This window comes from Agelaius phoeniceus, chromosome 29 (assembly GCF_051311805.1).
Source record: "Agelaius phoeniceus isolate bAgePho1 chromosome 29, bAgePho1.hap1, whole genome shotgun sequence".
In the NCBI taxonomy this organism is placed as follows: Eukaryota; Metazoa; Chordata; class Aves; order Passeriformes; family Icteridae; genus Agelaius; species Agelaius phoeniceus.
This window is the reverse complement of record NC_135293.1, coordinates 2,899,769-2,917,839: the sequence shown is the minus strand read 5'-3', so window position 1 is coordinate 2,917,839 and position 18,071 is coordinate 2,899,769. Positions and strand designations below refer to the sequence as shown.

At 58.7% G+C, this 18,071-nt stretch overlaps 1 protein-coding gene across 6 annotated transcripts; it reads left to right on the top strand.

The window, feature by feature from the left end:
* Positions 1–2,008: 2,008 nt before the first annotated feature.
* On the top strand, positions 2,009–17,718 carry TLE2 (TLE family member 2, transcriptional corepressor). 6 transcript variants are annotated; one of them, XM_077191556.1, is made up of 20 exons: positions 2,009–2,817; positions 2,907–2,992; positions 3,714–3,777; positions 4,803–4,847; positions 6,487–6,549; positions 6,765–6,839; positions 7,799–7,982; positions 9,991–10,007; positions 10,927–11,019; positions 11,341–11,385; positions 12,418–12,534; positions 13,540–13,681; positions 14,243–14,388; positions 14,717–14,793; positions 15,660–15,909; positions 16,110–16,357; positions 16,593–16,736; positions 16,820–16,974; positions 17,085–17,161; positions 17,244–17,718. In XM_077191556.1, exons 1-20 carry the CDS (start codon positions 2,794–2,796, stop codon positions 17,349–17,351), a joined length of 2,160 nt encoding a protein of 719 aa, XP_077047671.1. In that variant the 5' UTR covers positions 2,009–2,793; the 3' UTR covers positions 17,352–17,718. The 6 variants fall into 6 exon arrangements, 5 of the variants coding, with proteins under 5 accessions (XP_077047671.1, XP_077047672.1, XP_077047673.1 ...); XR_013185575.1 differs by having other exon boundaries at positions 2,010–2,817; positions 16,820–16,970; XM_077191557.1 differs by having other exon boundaries at positions 2,010–2,817; positions 7,802–7,982; positions 16,589–16,736; positions 16,820–16,970.
* Positions 17,719–18,071: the final 353 nt, after the last annotated feature.

Here is an 18,071-nt window from a genome sequence, read left to right as displayed (position 1 = left end):
TTAAAATGAATATTATATGTGTTGTGTTAGAAAGTGATGCTGTATTAATTCTCTTAACTAGTGTGGTAAATGTAGTTTTGGGTTATAAAAAAATGTTAAAATAGAAACGATGCTATGTAGGATACTTTCTTTAAAGAAAGGACTTGCAGTGGAATAGCAGCCACAGGACACATGAATCTTTCAGAGAAAGAGAATTTATTGCCCCATTATCAGAAGAAACGAACTTCTTCCCACCTGGAAGGCGCTGTCAGGATTTGGAGGAAGAAGTTGACACTGCCCAGACAGAATCCTGTGTTTGAATGGAATTTATGCATCATGTATGAGGTGTATGAATATGCAACAGGCTGTTGCTTTTAAGGGTTAATCCTCTGTTAACTGTGTCCTTTTTCGGGCTTGTGCTGCCCAGAAAAAGGTACCAGGATGTCTGTAACTCTTTGTCTTTATTGTCTCATATTGTCCTAATTCAAATTGTCCAAATTATTATTACTCTAATCGTATTACTAATTATATAACCATTTTTTTATTATTAAACTTTTAAAATTTTAAAAACAAGTGATTGGCGTTTTTCACATTCCCCACGCCTGGGACAGCAGCAGGACCATCTCCTCTTGCTGCTGGGCGTGCCAAGGGTTAAGTGCCGCTGTTTTCTCTCATCCAAACACAAATTAATCTCTGGGTTACAGGCGGTGCTGCTCCAGGGCTCATGTCAATCACTGCTGGAGGCTGATCAAGACACGTGTGACACCCGTCACTCCACCAGGTTTACCTGTGTCACTCTCCTGAGGCAGGAGCACAGAGATTGCCGAAGGAAAACTGGCAATTTTCAGAAAGGAGTTTTGAAAAATGCTGCAAAACATCTCCCTCCAGTCTATCCTTCCCTTGAAACACGATCTGAAATGTTTCCAGCCTTTGAAAATACACTTTCCTTAAAAAAAAAACTCAATTCTCCCAATAAGGCAACAGAGAGAGAATGGAGGGAAAAAAAAAAAAGCTTTAAAACTTTACTTTTGGATTAAAATATGCAGATATATGATGTACAGACAGAAAACATCTATGTGACTGCACAGAAGGGAGAGTTTTGGAGGGTTTGAACCGGTGTCCATCACTGAGGCAGTGGATCAGTGAACACCTGTGGCCAGGGAAAGGTAAAGGGGAAACTGCTGGGGCTGGGCTGGTGGGTGGATGGAGGGATGGAGGGATGGATGGATGGACGGACGGATGGATGAATGGATGGATGGAGGGATGGATGGCATGGGGGCAAAAAGAGGGACAGCCTCCAGTGCCCAGCACCTTGTCCCTGCCAGCATGCAGCACGTAAATAACACAATGAATAAAATATCAGGATGAAATGTGAGGCATTAAATATTTAACCTCGTGCCTGCCTGCGCAGCGCCCAGGTACAGCTGGGTCCTGCAATATTTAAAGGTTGCTCCTCACTCGCTTTTACCGACCCCGAGCGCGGTCACTTCACGGCAGCCGCGGCTGGAGGGGTCTCGGGGGACGGGGAAGGGGCTCTCGGTGGGTTCCCCGGGCGGAGCAGCCCCGCGGAGCCCGAGCCCGGCGGCTCCGCGTCCGCCCGGCCCGCCCGCCTCAGCCGCCCCACGTTACTTTGAGTGGCAGCTGGCGGCAGCCGCAAGGCCTCGTGGGCCGCGCAGTCTGCCTGCCCGTGCCGCCCGCGGCGGGAGCCCCGCCTGCTTCCGGTGCTGGGCCGGGCCCCGCGGCAGAGCCGGTTCGAGCCGCTCCCCGGGCCCGCGGCGGCGGCAGGTACCGCACGGACCGGCCCGGGGCGCCGCCGCCGTGAGGGCGTAGCCAAGGGCTGACTACAACTCCCAGCGTGCCCCGCGGCGCCTCTTTGGGGGCTCTGGCCGCCCCCTCATTTTTCATTGGTGGATCCGCTTTCTTGCATCACGAGCCCATGTGGGAACCGCGCAGGGCGATTGGCTGGCACTCCCGCAGCGGCAGCCAATGGTCGGTGCGAGCGCCGCCGCTGCGGGCTGCGGGGCCGGTTAAGGTGGAGCGGGCGGAGGGGACGGGATGGGGCAGCCCCACTGTGCCTGCCCCTCCCGGTGGGGCTGCCCCGGGCACCCCGGGGGCTGGTCCCGAGGGACCCCTGCCCCACTGTACACCGCAGCCTGATGCCCTGGGGTCCCCGGCCCGGCGGGCACTGTCCGGCTGCACTCGTTTGTGATGTCCGCCCCCGGGCGCTGCCCCGCCGGTGGCCGATGCCGCCTCCGCCCGCAGCATCGGGGGCGGTGGCAGCACCCGCTGTCACTCCCCGGGGACCGGGCTGTCTCGGGGACGGGGGAAGCTCCGCACCGCGCTGGGGGACACGAGCGTAGCGGGGCCGGGGGCAGCGCCCGGTGAGCCCCGGGCTAGGGCCGCCGTGCGGGCGGGCGCCTCCCGAGCGGCTCCGTTCGGGACAGCAGCGGCGGCTCCAGAGCCGGCTCCTTCCCTGGGCTCCCCTCGATCTCCGGCATCGCCGCGCTCGCTCGGCGCCTCGGCGGGTGCGGGAGCTCCGGTGTCCCGAGCCCCGCGGGAAACGGGAACGCGCCTCCTTAAGCGGGCGCGGGGCGCGCGGGGCCGAGCGGCCGCTCCCCCCCCGCGCCCCCGCACCGGGGCCGCCTCAGCCCCGCCCCGGCCCCGGGAACGAGACCCCGGGAGCGCCGCCCGAGCCGCTCGGCCAAACCCCGGCTCCCCGCCGAGCCCTGGCACCCGCGGGCCCCGGCGGGAGGAGCGGGCAGCAGCGCCCGGGGAGCGGCGGGGCCTGGCCGGGAGCCCTGAGGGGCGCTCAGGATGTTCCCTCAGGGACGGCACCCGGTAAGTGCCGCGGGGGCGGCGGGGCCGGGCCGGGCCGGGCCGCGGGGCCGAGCCGCAGCCTCCACAGCCGGGCTGTCTCTCCGCTGCAGCCCGGGCAGCCCTTCAAGTTCTCGGTGCTGGAAATCTGCGAGCGAATCAAGGAGGAGTTTCAGTTCCTGCAGGCGCAGTACCACAGGTGGGACCGGGGCCGGTGGGACCGGGGCCGGGCTGGGCTGAGCGCGGTGGGATAACGGGGCTGGAGCGTTCGAGCAGCGGGGGAAGTGGGGAAGGAGGAGGTGGAGAGCTCCTTCAGGAGCACAATCATCTATCTGGTCTTTCCAGGAGCAGCTTTGGGGCCAGGCACTCAGCAGAGCTGCTGCTCTGCTGGTGGGACCCAACCTTGAATCCTAAAAGGATCAGATTTAGGAGCAGGCTCCGGAGGGGTGGATGGTGGTGACAGTGCCTCGTCCGTGCAGAAGGAGGAAGGGGAGAAGGGTTTGGGCTGGGGGACAACATGAAAGTGACAGCTGGGGAGCCAGGTCTTGAGCAGGGGTCCCAAGGGGAGGATCAGCTCAATTTCCTCTGTCTGAGCCAGGGGTTGGGGCAGGGAGGGCACAGAGCTCTGGGTGGGTGCTACAGGTGTGTGCACAGCACAGCCGTGGGGTGCAGGTGCCCCGGGCAGGGTGTGTGTGTGTGTGTGTGTGTGTGTGTGTGTGTGTGTGTGTGTGTGTGACAGCCCTGCAGGTGCCCCGGGCAGGGTATGTGTGTGTGTGTGTGTGACAGCCCTGCAGGTGCCCCGGGCAGGGTGGGTGACACCCCTGTAGCCCCAAGAGCACGCAGGAGATGTGCCTAGCTTGCCCCAGGGATGGGGCAGGAGCTGCAGGTCCGTGATTGGAAGCCCTGGGTCCCCTTTGCAGCCTGAAGCTGGAGTGTGAGAAGCTGGTGAGCGAGAAGACAGAGATGCAGAGACATTATGTCATGGTAAGCTGTCCCCCTGCTGCCGTGTCCCCTTGTCCCCCTGAAGGGCTGTCCCCTCTGGGCTGCTGCCCTCACACACATCTGGGTGCTGGGGCTCCTCTCAGCCCTGCCCAGTGCTGACCTTGGGGCTGGGGAGATGGGAGGCAGGAAGGAGTTAATCACCATTTCTCTTGGTGTTCAGTGCTGCTTGAGCCCGGGAATCCTGCCATAGGTTTTGTCTTTTTTTTTTTTTTCTCTGGCCTTGTAAGAGAGCTCCAGGTCTTCCCTCTCTCTTTCTCCCAAGGGGTGGATATTTAAGAACTGATGCTCCAAGGCTCGTGGTTTGGGTGGGAGGGGAAGGAGCAGGGCAGGAACCCTCCTCAGTTGCCAATGAAGGGTTAAAATGCCCCAGGACAGACTGACCTGGGCAGCAGCCAGAGCCTGTAGGAGCTGCTGGGAGGAAGGGGATGGGGACAGCAGAGCTGTTCCTTCTGCAGCACCTGACCTTACTGGCCCCTCTGGGGAAGGGGGAACCCAAGTGACACCATCCAAAAGGCAAAAAGATGTGAATTTGGGCAAAGCCCATCCTGGGGGTGAACACAGCCCTGCCTGTGAGGCTGGGTGTTGATAATGCATGTTCCTCTGACCCATCAGCTGGGAGCCCTCCCCACATCCTGGAGGCTCAAAGGGATTTCCAGAAGTGCTTTCCTGCCTTTGGAACAGGCTTTGCTGGAGGACAGCACATCCTTTGGTGCCCAGGTGTGGGGATTGGGGCCAGAGTCACTGGTGGCTGCTGAAGGGGGAAACCTGGAACAGGTTCCAAGAGCCAGGACAGGATCTGGGGAGGCAGCAGGACTGGCTCCCCTTGGCTTGAACAAATTGCAGGTGTAAACAGCCTGTGTCTGCTCCCTGCCTTGTCCCAGGCTCCTGGCACAGTGTCCCAGCCATTCCTCATGGGCTGGAGCAGCCAAACCCCGGGCTGGTCCTGGGCCAGCTGCTCTGGACAGCTCCTAACCAGGCTGTGCTGTGCTTTTTGCTTTTCCTCTCAGTACTACGAGATGTCCTACGGCCTGAACATTGAAATGCACAAGCAGGTAAATGCAGGGGGGCTGGGACAGCAGCAGGGGAGGGTGGGGAAGAGGAAGAGGTTGGAGACTTCGTTTGAAAATGATCTCCCTTGAGCCTTGCAGCTCTAATGGCTCTGAGTGACACAGGGACTGGCTTGCAGAGGGATGCAGCAGTTGTCAGGATGTGTTATTGAGTTCCCCATCCCAAAGAGAAGCGCTCAGAGCCCTGCTGTGAGCCCTGGTGCCTCCCTGCAGTGCTTCCCTGGGGCCCCACTTGAAGGAGGGATGTGGAGGAAACAGCAGGAGCTAGAGCCCAGAGGCAAATGGATTGTCTTTCTTTTCTCTTTTTTTTTTTTTTCTTAATCCCCTTTTCCTTTCCCAAAGCCAGAGGAGTGTTTTCACCCTTCCCTGGTTCCCCTTTTGTTCCAGCCTTAATTTGCTTTCCCTCTTCAGATTTATCAATCTAGTCATCATGGGCTCTCTGCCAGGGAAATTAGTTTGGACCAATGCCTGACAAAGTGGCAAGTCAACTGCCATATCCCTCCAGCTGGCTCAGCCCCTCCGAGTTTGCTCCTTTTGTTAGCAGGGAGCTGTGCTGGGGACCACATTCCTGCCACCCTTACACACCCCAAAATCCAGTGGGAATTGGGAACCAGGCGTGGCCCAAGCCAGGTGGGGCTGGGGGCTCTGCCCACGAGGTGGTGGCCAAGGGGTTGAGGAGCAGGAGCCCGGGCAGGAGGGGGTCCCAGTGACTGGGAGAGCAGCTGGGAGCTGCAGGTGAGCACAGGGTGCTGCTGGCTGTGGGGCACGGCAGGGAAATGTTCCCTTTGTTCTCCCTTGGCTCCCGGCCTGCTTTGACCTCTGCAGCACCGGTGGGGATTGTCAGAAACCTGAGCTGATAAAACCCTTCAGAGCAGCCAGCCCGGGCTGCATTTACAGCAGGGGGGGGTGTGCAGTTTTCCCCAGGAAATGTGGATTTTCTCTTGGAGAGGCTGGGCTGGAAGTCACAGCCCCTTTCCTCGGAAGTGCTGCTTGCCCTGCTGTGGGTTTGTCTGCAACCACAGAGCCTCTCCTCAGAGGATGCACCGGGTTTTCTGCATTCCCCCGTGGGCAGGGGCAGCTCTGGGAATGCTCTGGGCCTCTGAAGGAGCAGGGGGAGCTGTCGCAGGGCTTGATGGGGCTGGGAGTGGAGTCCTGCTCCGGGTCAGGGCAGGTACAACCAACAGAGCCTTGAGGGATTTGCTGGTGCCATTCCAAGAGGGCAGCTCTGCATCCTGCTTGCTCTGCCTGGCTTGGAGCTGCATGTTTGGGAAGGGAAGGCACAGGGAGGGCTGGCTGCCAGCGCCTGTGGCTCGGCTCCCCTCTGTCCCTGCCCACAAAGCCAGGATGGGTTTGGGCTGAGCAAAGCCAGCTGGGCTGCAGGGCCTGACAGCTTGGAGCTTGCCTTGGCCTGGGGCCACGCAGGGATTGAGGCGTGGGGTCCCTCCCCTGTGCCTGGCAGCCCTGGCAGAGCAGTTTGGGAAATCCCAGCAGGGATGCAGAGGCAGCAGGAGAATTTCCGTGGGTGGGGAGAGTTTCACTCCCTCTGCAGAGGTTGTGTTTGCAGGAGGGGGCTCAGAGCCCTCCAGCCATGGTGATACCTGCTGATTCCTGCTTCTTCCTTCAGGCAGAGATTGTCAAGAGGCTGAGTGCCATTTGTGCCCAGATCATTCCCTTCCTGACGCAGGAGGTAAGGAGGAGGCAGGGGGTGTGCAGCACATTGATTTGCCCCTTCCCAAGAAGCCAGAGCCGACTCCTTCCTGAACCACGGGAGCTTTTGGGGTAGAAAACTTCATGCCTGGGCTGGAGGGGAGGGAGAAGGGGCTCTGCAGGGAAGGGTGGGGCGATGTGGAGCTCCCCAGGGGCAGGAGCAGGGTGTGACCACCCCTTGCCCTTCCTCCCCAGCACCAGCAGCAGGTCCTGCAGGCAGTGGAACGGGCCAAGCAGGTGACCATGGGAGAGCTCAACAGCATCGTCGGGGTGAGTTGCACTGCCTGGCTGGGGGCAGAGATTCCTCCCTGCCTGGGGCTTTGGGCCCTGCAGTGATAGGGGAGATTTTTACTCTCAATACACCCATGTTTTTACTATTTTGATGCACCCATTATTTACTATTTAAGGATTTTTACTATTTTGACACACCCATTTTTTACTATTTAAGGGTTTTTATTATTTTGATACACCTATTTTTTACTATTTAAGGGCCTTTACTATTTTGATACACCCGTTTTCCATTTTTTACTGTTTAAGGGTTTTGACTATTTTGATGCACCCATTATTTACTATTTAAGGCTTTTTACTACTTTGACACACCCGTTTTTTACTATTTAAGGTTTTTTACTACTTTGACACACCCATTTTTTTACTATTTAAGGATTTTTACTATTTTGATACACCTATTTTCCATTTTTCACTTTTTAAGGGTTTTGACTATTTTGACACACCCATTTTTACTATTTAAGGGTTTTTACTATTTTGACACACCCGTTTTTTACTATTTAGGGGGTTTTACTATTTTGACACACCCGTTTTTTACTATTTAAGGGTTTTTGCTATTTTAATGCACCCATTGTGATGAAGGGATTTGCCACAGTGTCCTGAAGGTGTTGGGTGCCCTGTGGGACACCCCCTGAGCAGGGCACAGCCGTGCCTTGGGGTCCTGTCTGCAGCAGGGAGGGAGCCGCGGGTGGAAGGGGCACGGGAGGAAAACAAAGTCCAGAGGGAGAATAAAAGAGGCTGTGCTGAGCCTGCTGAGCCCAGACAGCCCCGGGGGAAGGGGCAGGGGTGTGACCCGGCCTGTGCAGCCCCCAGAGCTCCGCTGTCCCCTCCCCATCCCTGTCTCCTCCCATGAGCTTCGCATCGCAGCCCGCGGGGAAGGGAGGGGAGGGCCGGGCCGTGGCTGCCTCCTCCACATCCAGGACCATTTGCTCTTTCTCTTTCAGCAGCAGCAGCTTCAGCAGCTCTCCCAGCACGCATCCCCGCTGCCGCTGGCACCCCACCCCTCCAGCATGCAGCCCCCCAGCCTGAGCGGGGCCAGCTCGGGGCTCCTGGCCCTATCAGGGGCACTGATGGCTCAGGTTCAGCTGGCCAAGGAGCACAGAGTGGCCCAGGATGGGGAGAACAGAGGTAAGGGGAAGAAGCACAGCTGGGTTAACCCTTTCAAGGCTGGGATGCTGCTCTGCCTCTTTGCTGAGGCTCCTGGCTGCTGCATCCCCGGGGATGGCAAATTCGTGGAATGGAATGCCTGCAGCCCCAGGAGGCTGGCTGTGTTTGTGACTGCTCTGCAGTGAAGCTGTGTGTGCAGCCCTGGGCAAGTGTTTGTGCACACACACAGCTCTCCCTGCTCCCCTGGGTGTTTCCAGTGCATGAGGCAACTGGGAGATCCCCACCACAAAAAAATCCTCTCTTTTTACATCAAGATCTGATACTTAAAGATGAGACTTTTAAGGAAAATACTGTTGCAAACCTCTGGTAGAAACTGTGACAGCCACAAGCCTGGGGCAAGGAATTCAGAAAGCAGAGCCTCATTGGGTGTGTTGTGCCGTGTAAATTACACTAATTCCTAGTCCAGATGGGTGCCTCCTCCTGTCAGGATCAGCGAGTGCCTTCCAAACATCATCAATATTTAATCATCGTTAAATCAGTGCTCTGAATGCTGCTGGCAGGCCCGGGCCGAATGAGTAACTGTGCCCAGCTCTGCTCGTGGCCTGTTGCACAAAAGAGGAGCTGCTCTGAGCTCCAGTCGCCTTTTCAGAGCACAGGCATGGAGTGGTTGTGCTGAGAGGAGGCTGGGACAAGGAGAGAGAGGCTCTGTGAGCTAGAAACAGGCAGCCAGGTTTAGCAGCAGTGATGTTTCCCTGCACACTCCCCTGGGGAAGGCGCTGACTGAAATGCACTTGGGTCAGGACCCCAGAGCAGCAGCAGAGCCAGGCACTGGGTGGGGTTTGCTGCAGGTTCTCATGGTCTGGCTTGGCCTGGAGGATTTCAAGGTGGTGAAAAGAGCAGCAGGAAGCTGTCGGTGGCAGCTCTGCCCCCCCCTGCACACAGCTGTCTGCAGCTCAAATCCTGCCCGTGTTTCTTTAAGGATGGCTTCCACAAAGGAGGAAAACAAAGTCCAGAGAGAGAGAGAGAGAGAGAGAGAATAAAAGCAGGCTGTGCTGTGCTGAGCCTGCTTAACCCTCAGAGCCCAGGCAGCCAGAACTTCTCTCAGCCTGGGTGTCTGGCTGTGGTGAGGGCCATTCCTTATTTAAAAAAAAAAAAAAAAGAAAAAAAAAAAAAAGGAAAAGATTGAAATGCTCCATCTGTCTGGGGTTAATCCTCAGTGCTCTGCCATAGTTAGCCAGAGCTGGTGTGAGTCAAGCTGAGCCAGGGGTGCACAGGGCTGATGGCAGGCATCTGGTCCCACTCCAGACCACGGCCTTGGAGCAGTGCCCACAGGAATCCCTCAGCTTCCCATCCCTGCCTGCCTCTTCTTGCCAGCAGGGACCTGGACTCGTTCTCTCTGAATGCTGGTGGATCTTTAGGAGCAAAAATCAGCCAGGGAAGGTTGCTGAAGCCCAGCCCACAACCCTGTGCTTGGATTTGCAGTAAATGTGTTCCCTGTGCTTGGATTTGCAGTAAATGCCTGGCACCCCTTCCCTGGGCTCAGGGAAGTGGACCTGCTTTGCTGTGCATGTCCAAAAGCCTCAGAGAGTTTCCAAGCAGGGCTTTTAGGCATGGCTTCCTAAGGAAATGGGATGGGTGTGATTCAGGGGAGCTCAGCTGGCCAGCTCTCCCCTCCTGGGGCTTTTGGATCTGTTTTCATGTCTAGGGAAGGGATTTCAGAGCTGGGATAAGCTCTTGGAAGGAGGTGGGTGGGCAGAGGCTCTCCTGAGGAGCACCAAAGTGCTGACCTCTCTTTAGACAGCACAGAATCCACACTTCAGCTGGGCAAAGTGGGAAATCTGGTGTGATTTGTTTGTTTGTTTGTTTTCTAAACCTGTGCCCTGCTGTTTGCTGGTTTGCCCTGCTGTGCCCCTCTCTCCTTCCTGCCTGGGTATGAGGGGCACAGGCTTGGCATTAACAACCTCTCCCTGTCCTCCCCTCTGCTCTGCCATGGACCTGGGATGTTCTCCCTGCTGCTGCCTGGATCCAGAGCTCACCCCAAGCCGGGTAAGTTGTGACAGGCCAGTGGCCTCAGCTGGCCCTGATGCCATCTCCAGTGTGCTCCAAGCTGGCCACTGGCTCCTGGGAAGGAAGGGATGGGGCTGCTGGGTGAGCTTTGCTGGCCTGGGTGGGCTGTGTTTGCATCAGGGTTTTGTAACTGAAGCTTCTGGGCCACCTCAATTCAGTCTTTGCTGATGCAAGGAGCTAAAGATCAAGGGCTGCTCCCAAAATAACCAGCTCTGTCCTTTTCAAGGAGTTTCCAGTTTAGGAATCATTCTGAACAGGTCTCAGAGCTCTCAGCCCCTCTGCAGTCCTTGGCTGCCCCCTCCCTTTTAGGATCCCCCCAGTGCCAGAGCTGTGACTCCCTTCCCAAGCTCCACAGTAGATCTGCAGAATCCAGGGTCCAGGCAGGGGAAGGAAGGGTTAATGATCTCTGCTGGGGAATTGCAGGCATTGATCTGTAGGAGAGGAGGTGTCTGTGATGCCATCACTGCCCAGGCACCCAGGAGCAGTCAGCTGCAGGGAGCCCTGGCATGGGGCATCTCTGTCACCTTCTGGCTGCGTTGTCACCAGCGTGGGGATGCCAGGGCACGTGTGACACCCCTGCAGCTGCCAGCAGCACCTGGGGGAGGGCTCTTCTTCCTGCCCAGCCCCATTCTGCTTCCAAAACCTCGTGGCAGGGTTGAGGTGAAGCAAACACAGTTCCAGTGGGGATTTTCTGCGCCACCCTGGCTTGTTGTGTCTGCAGGGGTGGATCTCCCTTGCTTGGTTCAGGATTTGGGGTTCTGGGCTCCTTCCCAGCATCCAGGGAGATGCTTTGGCAGGATGGAGGTGGTCATGGAGCAGGGCCTGGCCCCACTGAGAGCTGAGGGGTGCCTGCCTGCCCTCAAAGAGGCTCTCACACCTTCCTCTCCCTCTGCCTCAGAGCGTTTCTTCTTCCCCTGCCGAGAGCCTGCAGGACGAGGAGCGCACGGGGCTGAAGAGGAAGAGGGAGGAGAAGGAGCTGCCTGGGCATTCTGTGAGTGCCCCAAGGGCTGGGGCTGGCAGGGCTGGGCTGGGGAGGGGGCTGGGCAGCCCTGTGCCCACCCTGCTGCACCGGGCTGCTGTGCTGGGAGCAAGAACAAAGCAAGTGAGGAGCCCCAGGGAGGCTCCTTAGCCTGAGGCTGGGCCACTGCCAGCAGGACGTGGCTGGTGTTGGTCCAGGGAGGGATGTACAGGAGAAAATGGGTCCAGGGAGGGATGCACAGGAGAAAATGGGTCACTCTGGGGCAGAACACAGAGCCTGCTCCAGCATCTCCCTGCCCTGACTGAGCCCTTCTGGGTTTCTCCCTCCTCACAGGACAGCGATGGGGACAAGAGTGACGACAACCTGGTGGTGGATGAGGTAAGCCCTTAGGGCCTGTCAAGGCATCCTGCTCCAGCTGCAGTGCTTGGGTTTAGGACTCTGGTTCCCCAGCTTTGGGGTTCTTTAGGCTGCAGCTCGTTGTGCTGGGCAGCAGTGGCCAGCCAGGACACGTGCCAGCCCTGCTCCAGTGCGTTGTGCCAGCCAAGACTGATTCTACTCCCACTGCTCTGGGAAAGCTGTGCCAGCCAGGGCTCAGCTTTGCCAGCCACAGGCTTGGCTCTGCTTCACAATCCCCTGTCAGCCCCTCTGCTGCAGCATCCCATATGGGGAGGCTGATAAGCTGAGATGAGAGCTCCGTGGAGCTGGGCTTGCTGCTGGCAGCTCCTGTGGGTGGAGGTGGCAGGAGCCTCATGGCCCTGCCAGCCCCATGCCTCGAGCCCCTACCTGGCCCTGGAGCAGCCTCAACTTTAACTCACCTCACTGAATTCCAGTCTTCTGCAATGGAACTGCCACATGCTTCTTGACTGAGGCACACCTGACAGAACTTGATCCCAGCCACTGCTGTTCTTGGTGAAGATGTTTTGGGGATGTGCTATAAGCCCCTTAGAAGACAGAGGGGAGAGAAAGATATGAAGTCTTTTTGTGCCACTTCCTAAGAAAATACAAGCCCTGAAAGGAAGATCAGGAGGAATTTCTGCAGCAAATGAGGCTTATGAAAGCTGCTCATTGTGCTGATAAAAAGTCACAGACCTGGTTGAATGGGAGTGCAAGAGCTGAGGGGTGGCCTTGCCTCTGAAATGGCAGCCTTGTCTCAGCTCCTCATGTGTGCTGATCCCCATCCCTCCTTGTGAAGGCATCCCTGGCCACCAGCGTCCTCTGAACCTGCTGTCACCTCTCATTTTATCCAAAGAGAAAAACCGAGGCCGTTTCTCATCCAAGAGAGCAGAACGCAGCACGGATGCTCCTCATTCAGACCGAGGGCACTGGTGGGGTGGTGGTGCTGGCTCCCCAGGGACCCTGCCGTCCTACACGGGGGGGTTCCTGCTTCCCACAGCGCTGTTCTCCCCCCAGGACCCGCCCTCGGAGCCCGGCAGCCCCGGCCGCCCCCCCAGCCGCCCGTCCCGCCGGGAGCTGCCCGGGAGCCCCGCGTCCGTCGGCTCCAGCGGGGAGCGCCGGGAGCAGAGCCCGGTGAGGAGCCCCGGGGCTGGGGGTGGGCTCTGGGGCCGGCAGCGTGGCCGGGAATTTCTCTCCGTGGTCAGTCTGAAATGCCGTATACAGCCGGATAGAAATGCCGGGGTTGTGCCCAGTGGGGACAGATCCGTGCCCTCGGGGCAGGGTGAGTGCTGCTGGGCACAGCACGGCTCTGCAGTGTTCTCCACCCGTCTGCCTGCAGGATTCCCCAGAGCTGCTCACAGCAATTGATTTTTCCTTCTTTTTTTTTTTTTTTTTTTCCCCTTGCTTCTGTGTGTGGGTTTTTTTTTTTTTTTTTTTCCTTCTTCCTTGCCAAGCACCAGTCCAGCGCTCAGATTGAAACATCAGCATGTGGGAAGGGGGAGGGATGTTTCTACCACTCCTTGGCCTCCCAGCCACCGCAGGGACCGAGTGATATGTCCCCCCATCTGGGGTCAGGAGCCAGCTGGGGGCTGTGGGCAGCAGCGAGCAGCAGCTCCCCAGCACAATCGGATTAGAGCAGACAAAGCGCCCTGAGCAATCTGCCAGCACAGCACGTAGCTTTTCTCTGTTATTAATTTTTTTTTTTTTTTCCCCTCCTTTGCTGGTGTCGACAAAATCCCCAGACAGAAAAAAAAGCAGAAGAAATAGGAGAGGCAGGCAGGGAAAAAAAAAAAAAAAGGCAAGGAATGAAATAGCTGTGGGGATTGGAGAGGCCAGTTCATGCCAGGCATCCTCTTGGTCCCAAACTGGGGATGGGGGTGCCCCTCCATGCAGGAGGAGTTTGGCTTGAGGGAGCAGTGCTTGAGGGTTGGGGCAGTTTGGGGTGACCCAAAGCTTGCATGGAGCATTTGCAGCTGTGGGGTGAGCAGGGACATGTGAGGGGCAAAGGAGAGGGGACCTGGATGGCCAATCCTTGTCCAGCTCCATCCAGGAGCTCCTTCCACCCTCCAAGGTGTGGAGGCTGCTGGCCCAGGCTCTGCTCCCACAGCTGAAGCTGCTCTTCTTTCCTCTGCTGCACAGACCCACTCAGTGGCCAGCACTGCCACCTCCAAGCCTTCCTCTTCCTCACCATCCCTTGACTCCCTCACGCCTGGCCCCGGACCCAGCTCGGCCGTCGCTCTCCGGCTGCCCCCGGCCAAGGGCCCCAGCACCGACAGTGTCAGTGAGTGACAGGGACAGCACAGGGGGGTCACTGAGTGTCCAGGGGGGTCACTGAGTGACAGGGACAGCATGGGCGGGGGGGGTCACTGTCCAGGACAGCTTGGGGGAAGGGAGGGTATGTGTGTCACTGAGTGTCCAGGGGTGTCACTGAGTGTCCAGGACAGCACAGGGGGTGTCAGTCAGTGTCCAGGACAGCACAGAGGCTGCTCTGCTCTGCTCGGCTGGGATGGGATGGAGGGATTCAGGACCCTGTTTGCCACCAGCAGAGCTGGCAGGGCCATTTTGCTCCACAAGATCAGAGCTCTGAACCATGGCCAAGAGGAGCCCCCCTGCCATTGCCACACGCCTGCTGGGCTCAGACCTGCCAAGGGTGGTGGTTGGGCTAGAGCAGGGGTTTAATCTCTTTTTCTCTGCTGAATTGTCATTTTGGTGGGGCTGCACGAAGCTGACTGCTTCAGGGCTTGGCTGTGGGGGTCGGGGGGGGTGGCTGTGCAGTCACCAGGTGTCCCCCCCTCTCCCCCGGGTGACGCCAGGGCCAAGCCACGGCTCTCTCCTCGTGCAGCTCTCCGCAGCCCCCTGAGCTCCTCCAGCCCCTTCACGTCCTCCCTGGCCATGGTGGCCCACGCCACCCCCAGCCTCTGCATGGGCATCCACCTGTCAGTGCCCCAGGCCAGCAGCACTGGGCTGCTCTACGGCCGCTCCCCCGTGGTGAGTCACACAGGGAGGGGGACTGGGGGTGCTGGCTCTGCTGCCTGTCCCCTGGACAGCATCTGGGACCTCAGCTGGGGTTGCAGCCATAGGAAGGGCTCCCTTGCACAGGTGGTGGGATGTGGGGCTGGTGGAATCTTCAGAGAAGCCTCTGCTGCTTCCACTGGTGTTTGTGGGAAGCTATTTTGGGTTTTCTCACTGCATGGGAGGACACAGCGAGCAGGGAGCTTGCATAGAGCCAGGCTCGTCCCAGGGTGTGCAGGGAAAGGCCAGAGCCCAGCTTTGGTGTCCTCTGCTCTGTTCCTCATGTGCCCTTTGCTTTGTGAAGGTGGCGTTTGAGTCTCACCCTCACCTGAGGGCCTCCACCCTCTCCTCTTCACTCCCCACCATCCCTGGAGGGAAACCGTAAGTGACTGCAGGGAGGGTGGGGGCAAGGGGCTGAGGTGGCTGCTGGGAGCCTCTCCCTCCCAAGGGCTCACCTGAGGGGGAGCTGCTCTCCAAACCTGAATCCAGTGCTGCCATTTCATTGGCAGCTGGAACTGGGTAATTAAACCCCTCATTAGCCAGGGCATAATGGGCACCTTCCACCTTTTGGCTTGGGCACATTCCATCTTGGCTTGGGCACCTTCCACTTTGGCTTCAGCATGGCTAACAGAGAGATCACCTCCTGCTCTTGGGCCTCACACAGGGGTGGTTTAAGCCTCTCTTCTGCTCCCTTCTCGTGCCTTCTCCGTCCATGGCTCTGACTCCAAACTGTGCTGGATGGGGCTGTGTTGGAGGAGGGGGTGTGGTGGCGTTTGGGGGTGAATTTGGGCTGTGTGGACAAGCTGAGGGCAGCAGGGAGTAGAGCCTGGGGGAAAGCTGGGCTGTGGCTGTTGTGTGCCCAGCTGGCATCACTGGGTGTGTTCTGCTCATGGCTCTGACTCCAAACTGTGCTGCCTCTGTTGGACCTGGGTGGCACCAGCCCCTGTCCAAGCAGGATCCTGCTCTGCTTCTCATTGCTCTACTCCCTTCCATTGCCTTCTCCTTCCATGTCCTGACTCCAAACCGTGCTGCCTGTTGGTGCCACGTGCCTTTGGTGCCTGTTGGACCCATGTGGCACCAGCCCCTGTCCACACAGGATCCTGCTCTGCTTCTCACAGCTCTGCTCCCTTCCAGTGCCTTCTCCTTCCATGCCCTCTGCCTCCAGACCATGCTGCCTCTGTTAGACCTGCCTGGCCCCTGGCCACGCAGGATGCTGCTGTGTTTCTCACTGCTCTGCTCCCTTGCAGTGCCTACTCCTTCCACGTCAGCGCTGACGGGCAGATGCAGCCGGTGCCTTTCCCCCCCGACGCCCTGCTGGGCTCCGGCATCCCCCGGCACGCGCGGCAGCTGCACACCCTGAGCCACGGCGAGGTGGTCTGTGCTGTCACCATCAGCAACTCCACCAGACACGTCTACACCGGGGGCAAGGGCTGCGTCAAGGTCTGGGACGTGGGGCAGCCGGGCACCAAGACGGCCGTGGCTCAGCTGGACTGCCTGGTGAGGATGAGCAGGAGGAGGAGGAGGAGCAGGAGTGCCTTTGGGCTGGGGCTGGCCAGGGGAATGTGGCCCTGCTGCAGTGGAGGGAGCAGAGGGGCCTTTCCCAGCTGCAGTGGGAGAAGGAGAAGTGTCTCCTGCAAGGCCCTGTGTGCTCATCATGTCCCCCTTGCCTTGCCCTGCTGCCTGTCACCCCCGCTCAGAACCGTGACAACTACATCCGCTCCTGCAAGCTGCTCCCCGACGGCCGCAGCCTGATCGTGGGGGGGGAGGCCAGCACCCTGTCCATCTGGGACCTGGCAGCCCCCACGCCCCGCATCAAGGCTGAGCTCACCTCCTCTGCCCCCGCCTGCTACGCCCTGGCCATCAGCCCTGACGCCAAAGTCTGCTTCTCCTGCTGCAGCGACGGCAACATCGTGGTGTGGGACCTGCAGAACCAGACCCTGGTCAGGTGAGTTTGGGGCAGGGGCTGCAGGCCAGGACTGCTGGGGACTCCTGGGGCCAGCATCCCCTCAGTCCCTGCAGCATGTCCCTGCCTGTCCCTGTGTGTGACCCTGGCCATGGGACAGTGCCTGTCCTTGCACTCCTCACTGCTGGCTGCTGCCCTGCCCATGCTCCGTGCTGCAGGTGCTGCCTGCCCTGCCGGCTGTGCCCTCTCCCTCTCCATCTCCCTCTTTCCCAGGCAGTTTCAAGGCCACACAGACGGTGCCAGCTGCATTGACATCTCTAACTATGGCACCAAGCTGTGGACAGGGGGTCTGGACAACACCGTGCGCTGCTGGGACCTGCGGGAGGGCCGGCAGCTGCAGCAGCACGACTTCAGCTCCCAGGTAGGGCTGGAGGCCTCTGGCAGCACCTGGGGCCAGCTGGCACCTGCTGCTGGGCCACCCTGTGAGCCTGTGTGTCCCCTCAGATCTTCTCCCTGGGCTACTGCCCCATGGGAGAGTGGCTGGCCGTGGGCATGGAGAGCAGCAACGTGGAGATCCTGCACGTCACCAAACCTGACAAGTACCAGCTGCACCTCCACGAGAGCTGTGTTCTCTCTCTCAAATTCGCCTCCTGTGGTAGGCAAGGGCCCTTTTTACTGCCTGGGCTGTGGATAGCCTCAGCTTTATCCCTGTGGTTTATCCCCTGAATGGTGTTCCCGCTGCTGACACCCACTTTGTCTCCTGTCCCAGGAAAGTGGTTTGTGAGCACAGGGAAGGACAACCTGCTCAACGCCTGGCGGGCGCCCTACGGAGCCAGCATCTTCCAGGTGGGCTGAGGAATCTGTGCAGGGGGATTGTGGTGGCTCCAGGCACCAGCCCTGCTCTCACCTCCTGCCCTCTCACTCACAGTCTAAGGAGTCCTCGTCAGTCCTGAGCTGTGACATCTCTGTCAACGACAAATTCATCGTTACGGGCTCTGGTGACAAGAAGGCCACAGTCTATGAGGTGGTTTACTGACTCCTGTCACCATCAGCAATGGTGACGCACCTTGCCCAATGCCACCATGGCTCACAGAGGCCTCCAGTGCTGGACCTGCCCTCCTGCAGCTCTACTTTCCCTCCTCCTCCACTGCTTTCTGCACCAAAACAAGGCTCCAGCCCCATCCTCCTGCCCTCGTTCCTGCAGGAGGTGAGGGCTGGGTGTAACTGGCATCTCCTGAGGCTGGGCTGGACATCCTGGGTTCTGTCTGTCCCTCAGGCCGGCTGCACAGGGAGCTGGACAAAGCCTGAGAGCATGTGTCTCCTGAATTACTGCTACTGACTTAACAGCACCCATTTTCTGCTGCAGAAACAGCTGTAAATTATCAGTAAAGAAATGTATTTAACTATGTTTTCAATCCCTTACTAATAAAAAGGAACAAAAGAAGGGCTGGGCTGGCTCTGAGCAAGGACCTTTGCCAGCCAGTGCTGCCAGCTGTGCCAAGGGCTGGGCTCTGCAGGCTGTCCTGGGGGGATCCTTTTGGTGGCAGAGGTGTGGCTGCTGGCCTGCCAGGGCAGCCCCAGCTCCAGCAGCGCTCTGTGGTGCCTGTGGTGAGCTGTGGCCGGGGGCAGGAGCCCAGAGCAGCTGCCACACCACAGCCCTTGGCAGCCCCGGGCTCCTGGGAGCAGCCCTGCTTGCCCACGGCAGTGCTGGCAGGCAGCCAGACCGATAAGGCAGGCGCTGAGTGCTCGCATCTCA

Bases quoted from the DNA above. Each gene is read 5' to 3' on its own strand.
- TLE2 (XM_077191556.1), top strand. From the start codon at position 2,794: ATGTTCCCTCAGGGACGGCACCCG. The intron at 6,550-6,764 runs GTAAGGAGGAGG...CTTCCTCCCCAG, and splicing joins TTCCCTTCCTGACGCAGGAG to CACCAGCAGCAGGTCCTGCA. The intron at 14,794-15,659 runs GTAAGTGACTGC...GCTCCCTTGCAG, and splicing joins ACCATCCCTGGAGGGAAACC to TGCCTACTCCTTCCACGTCA.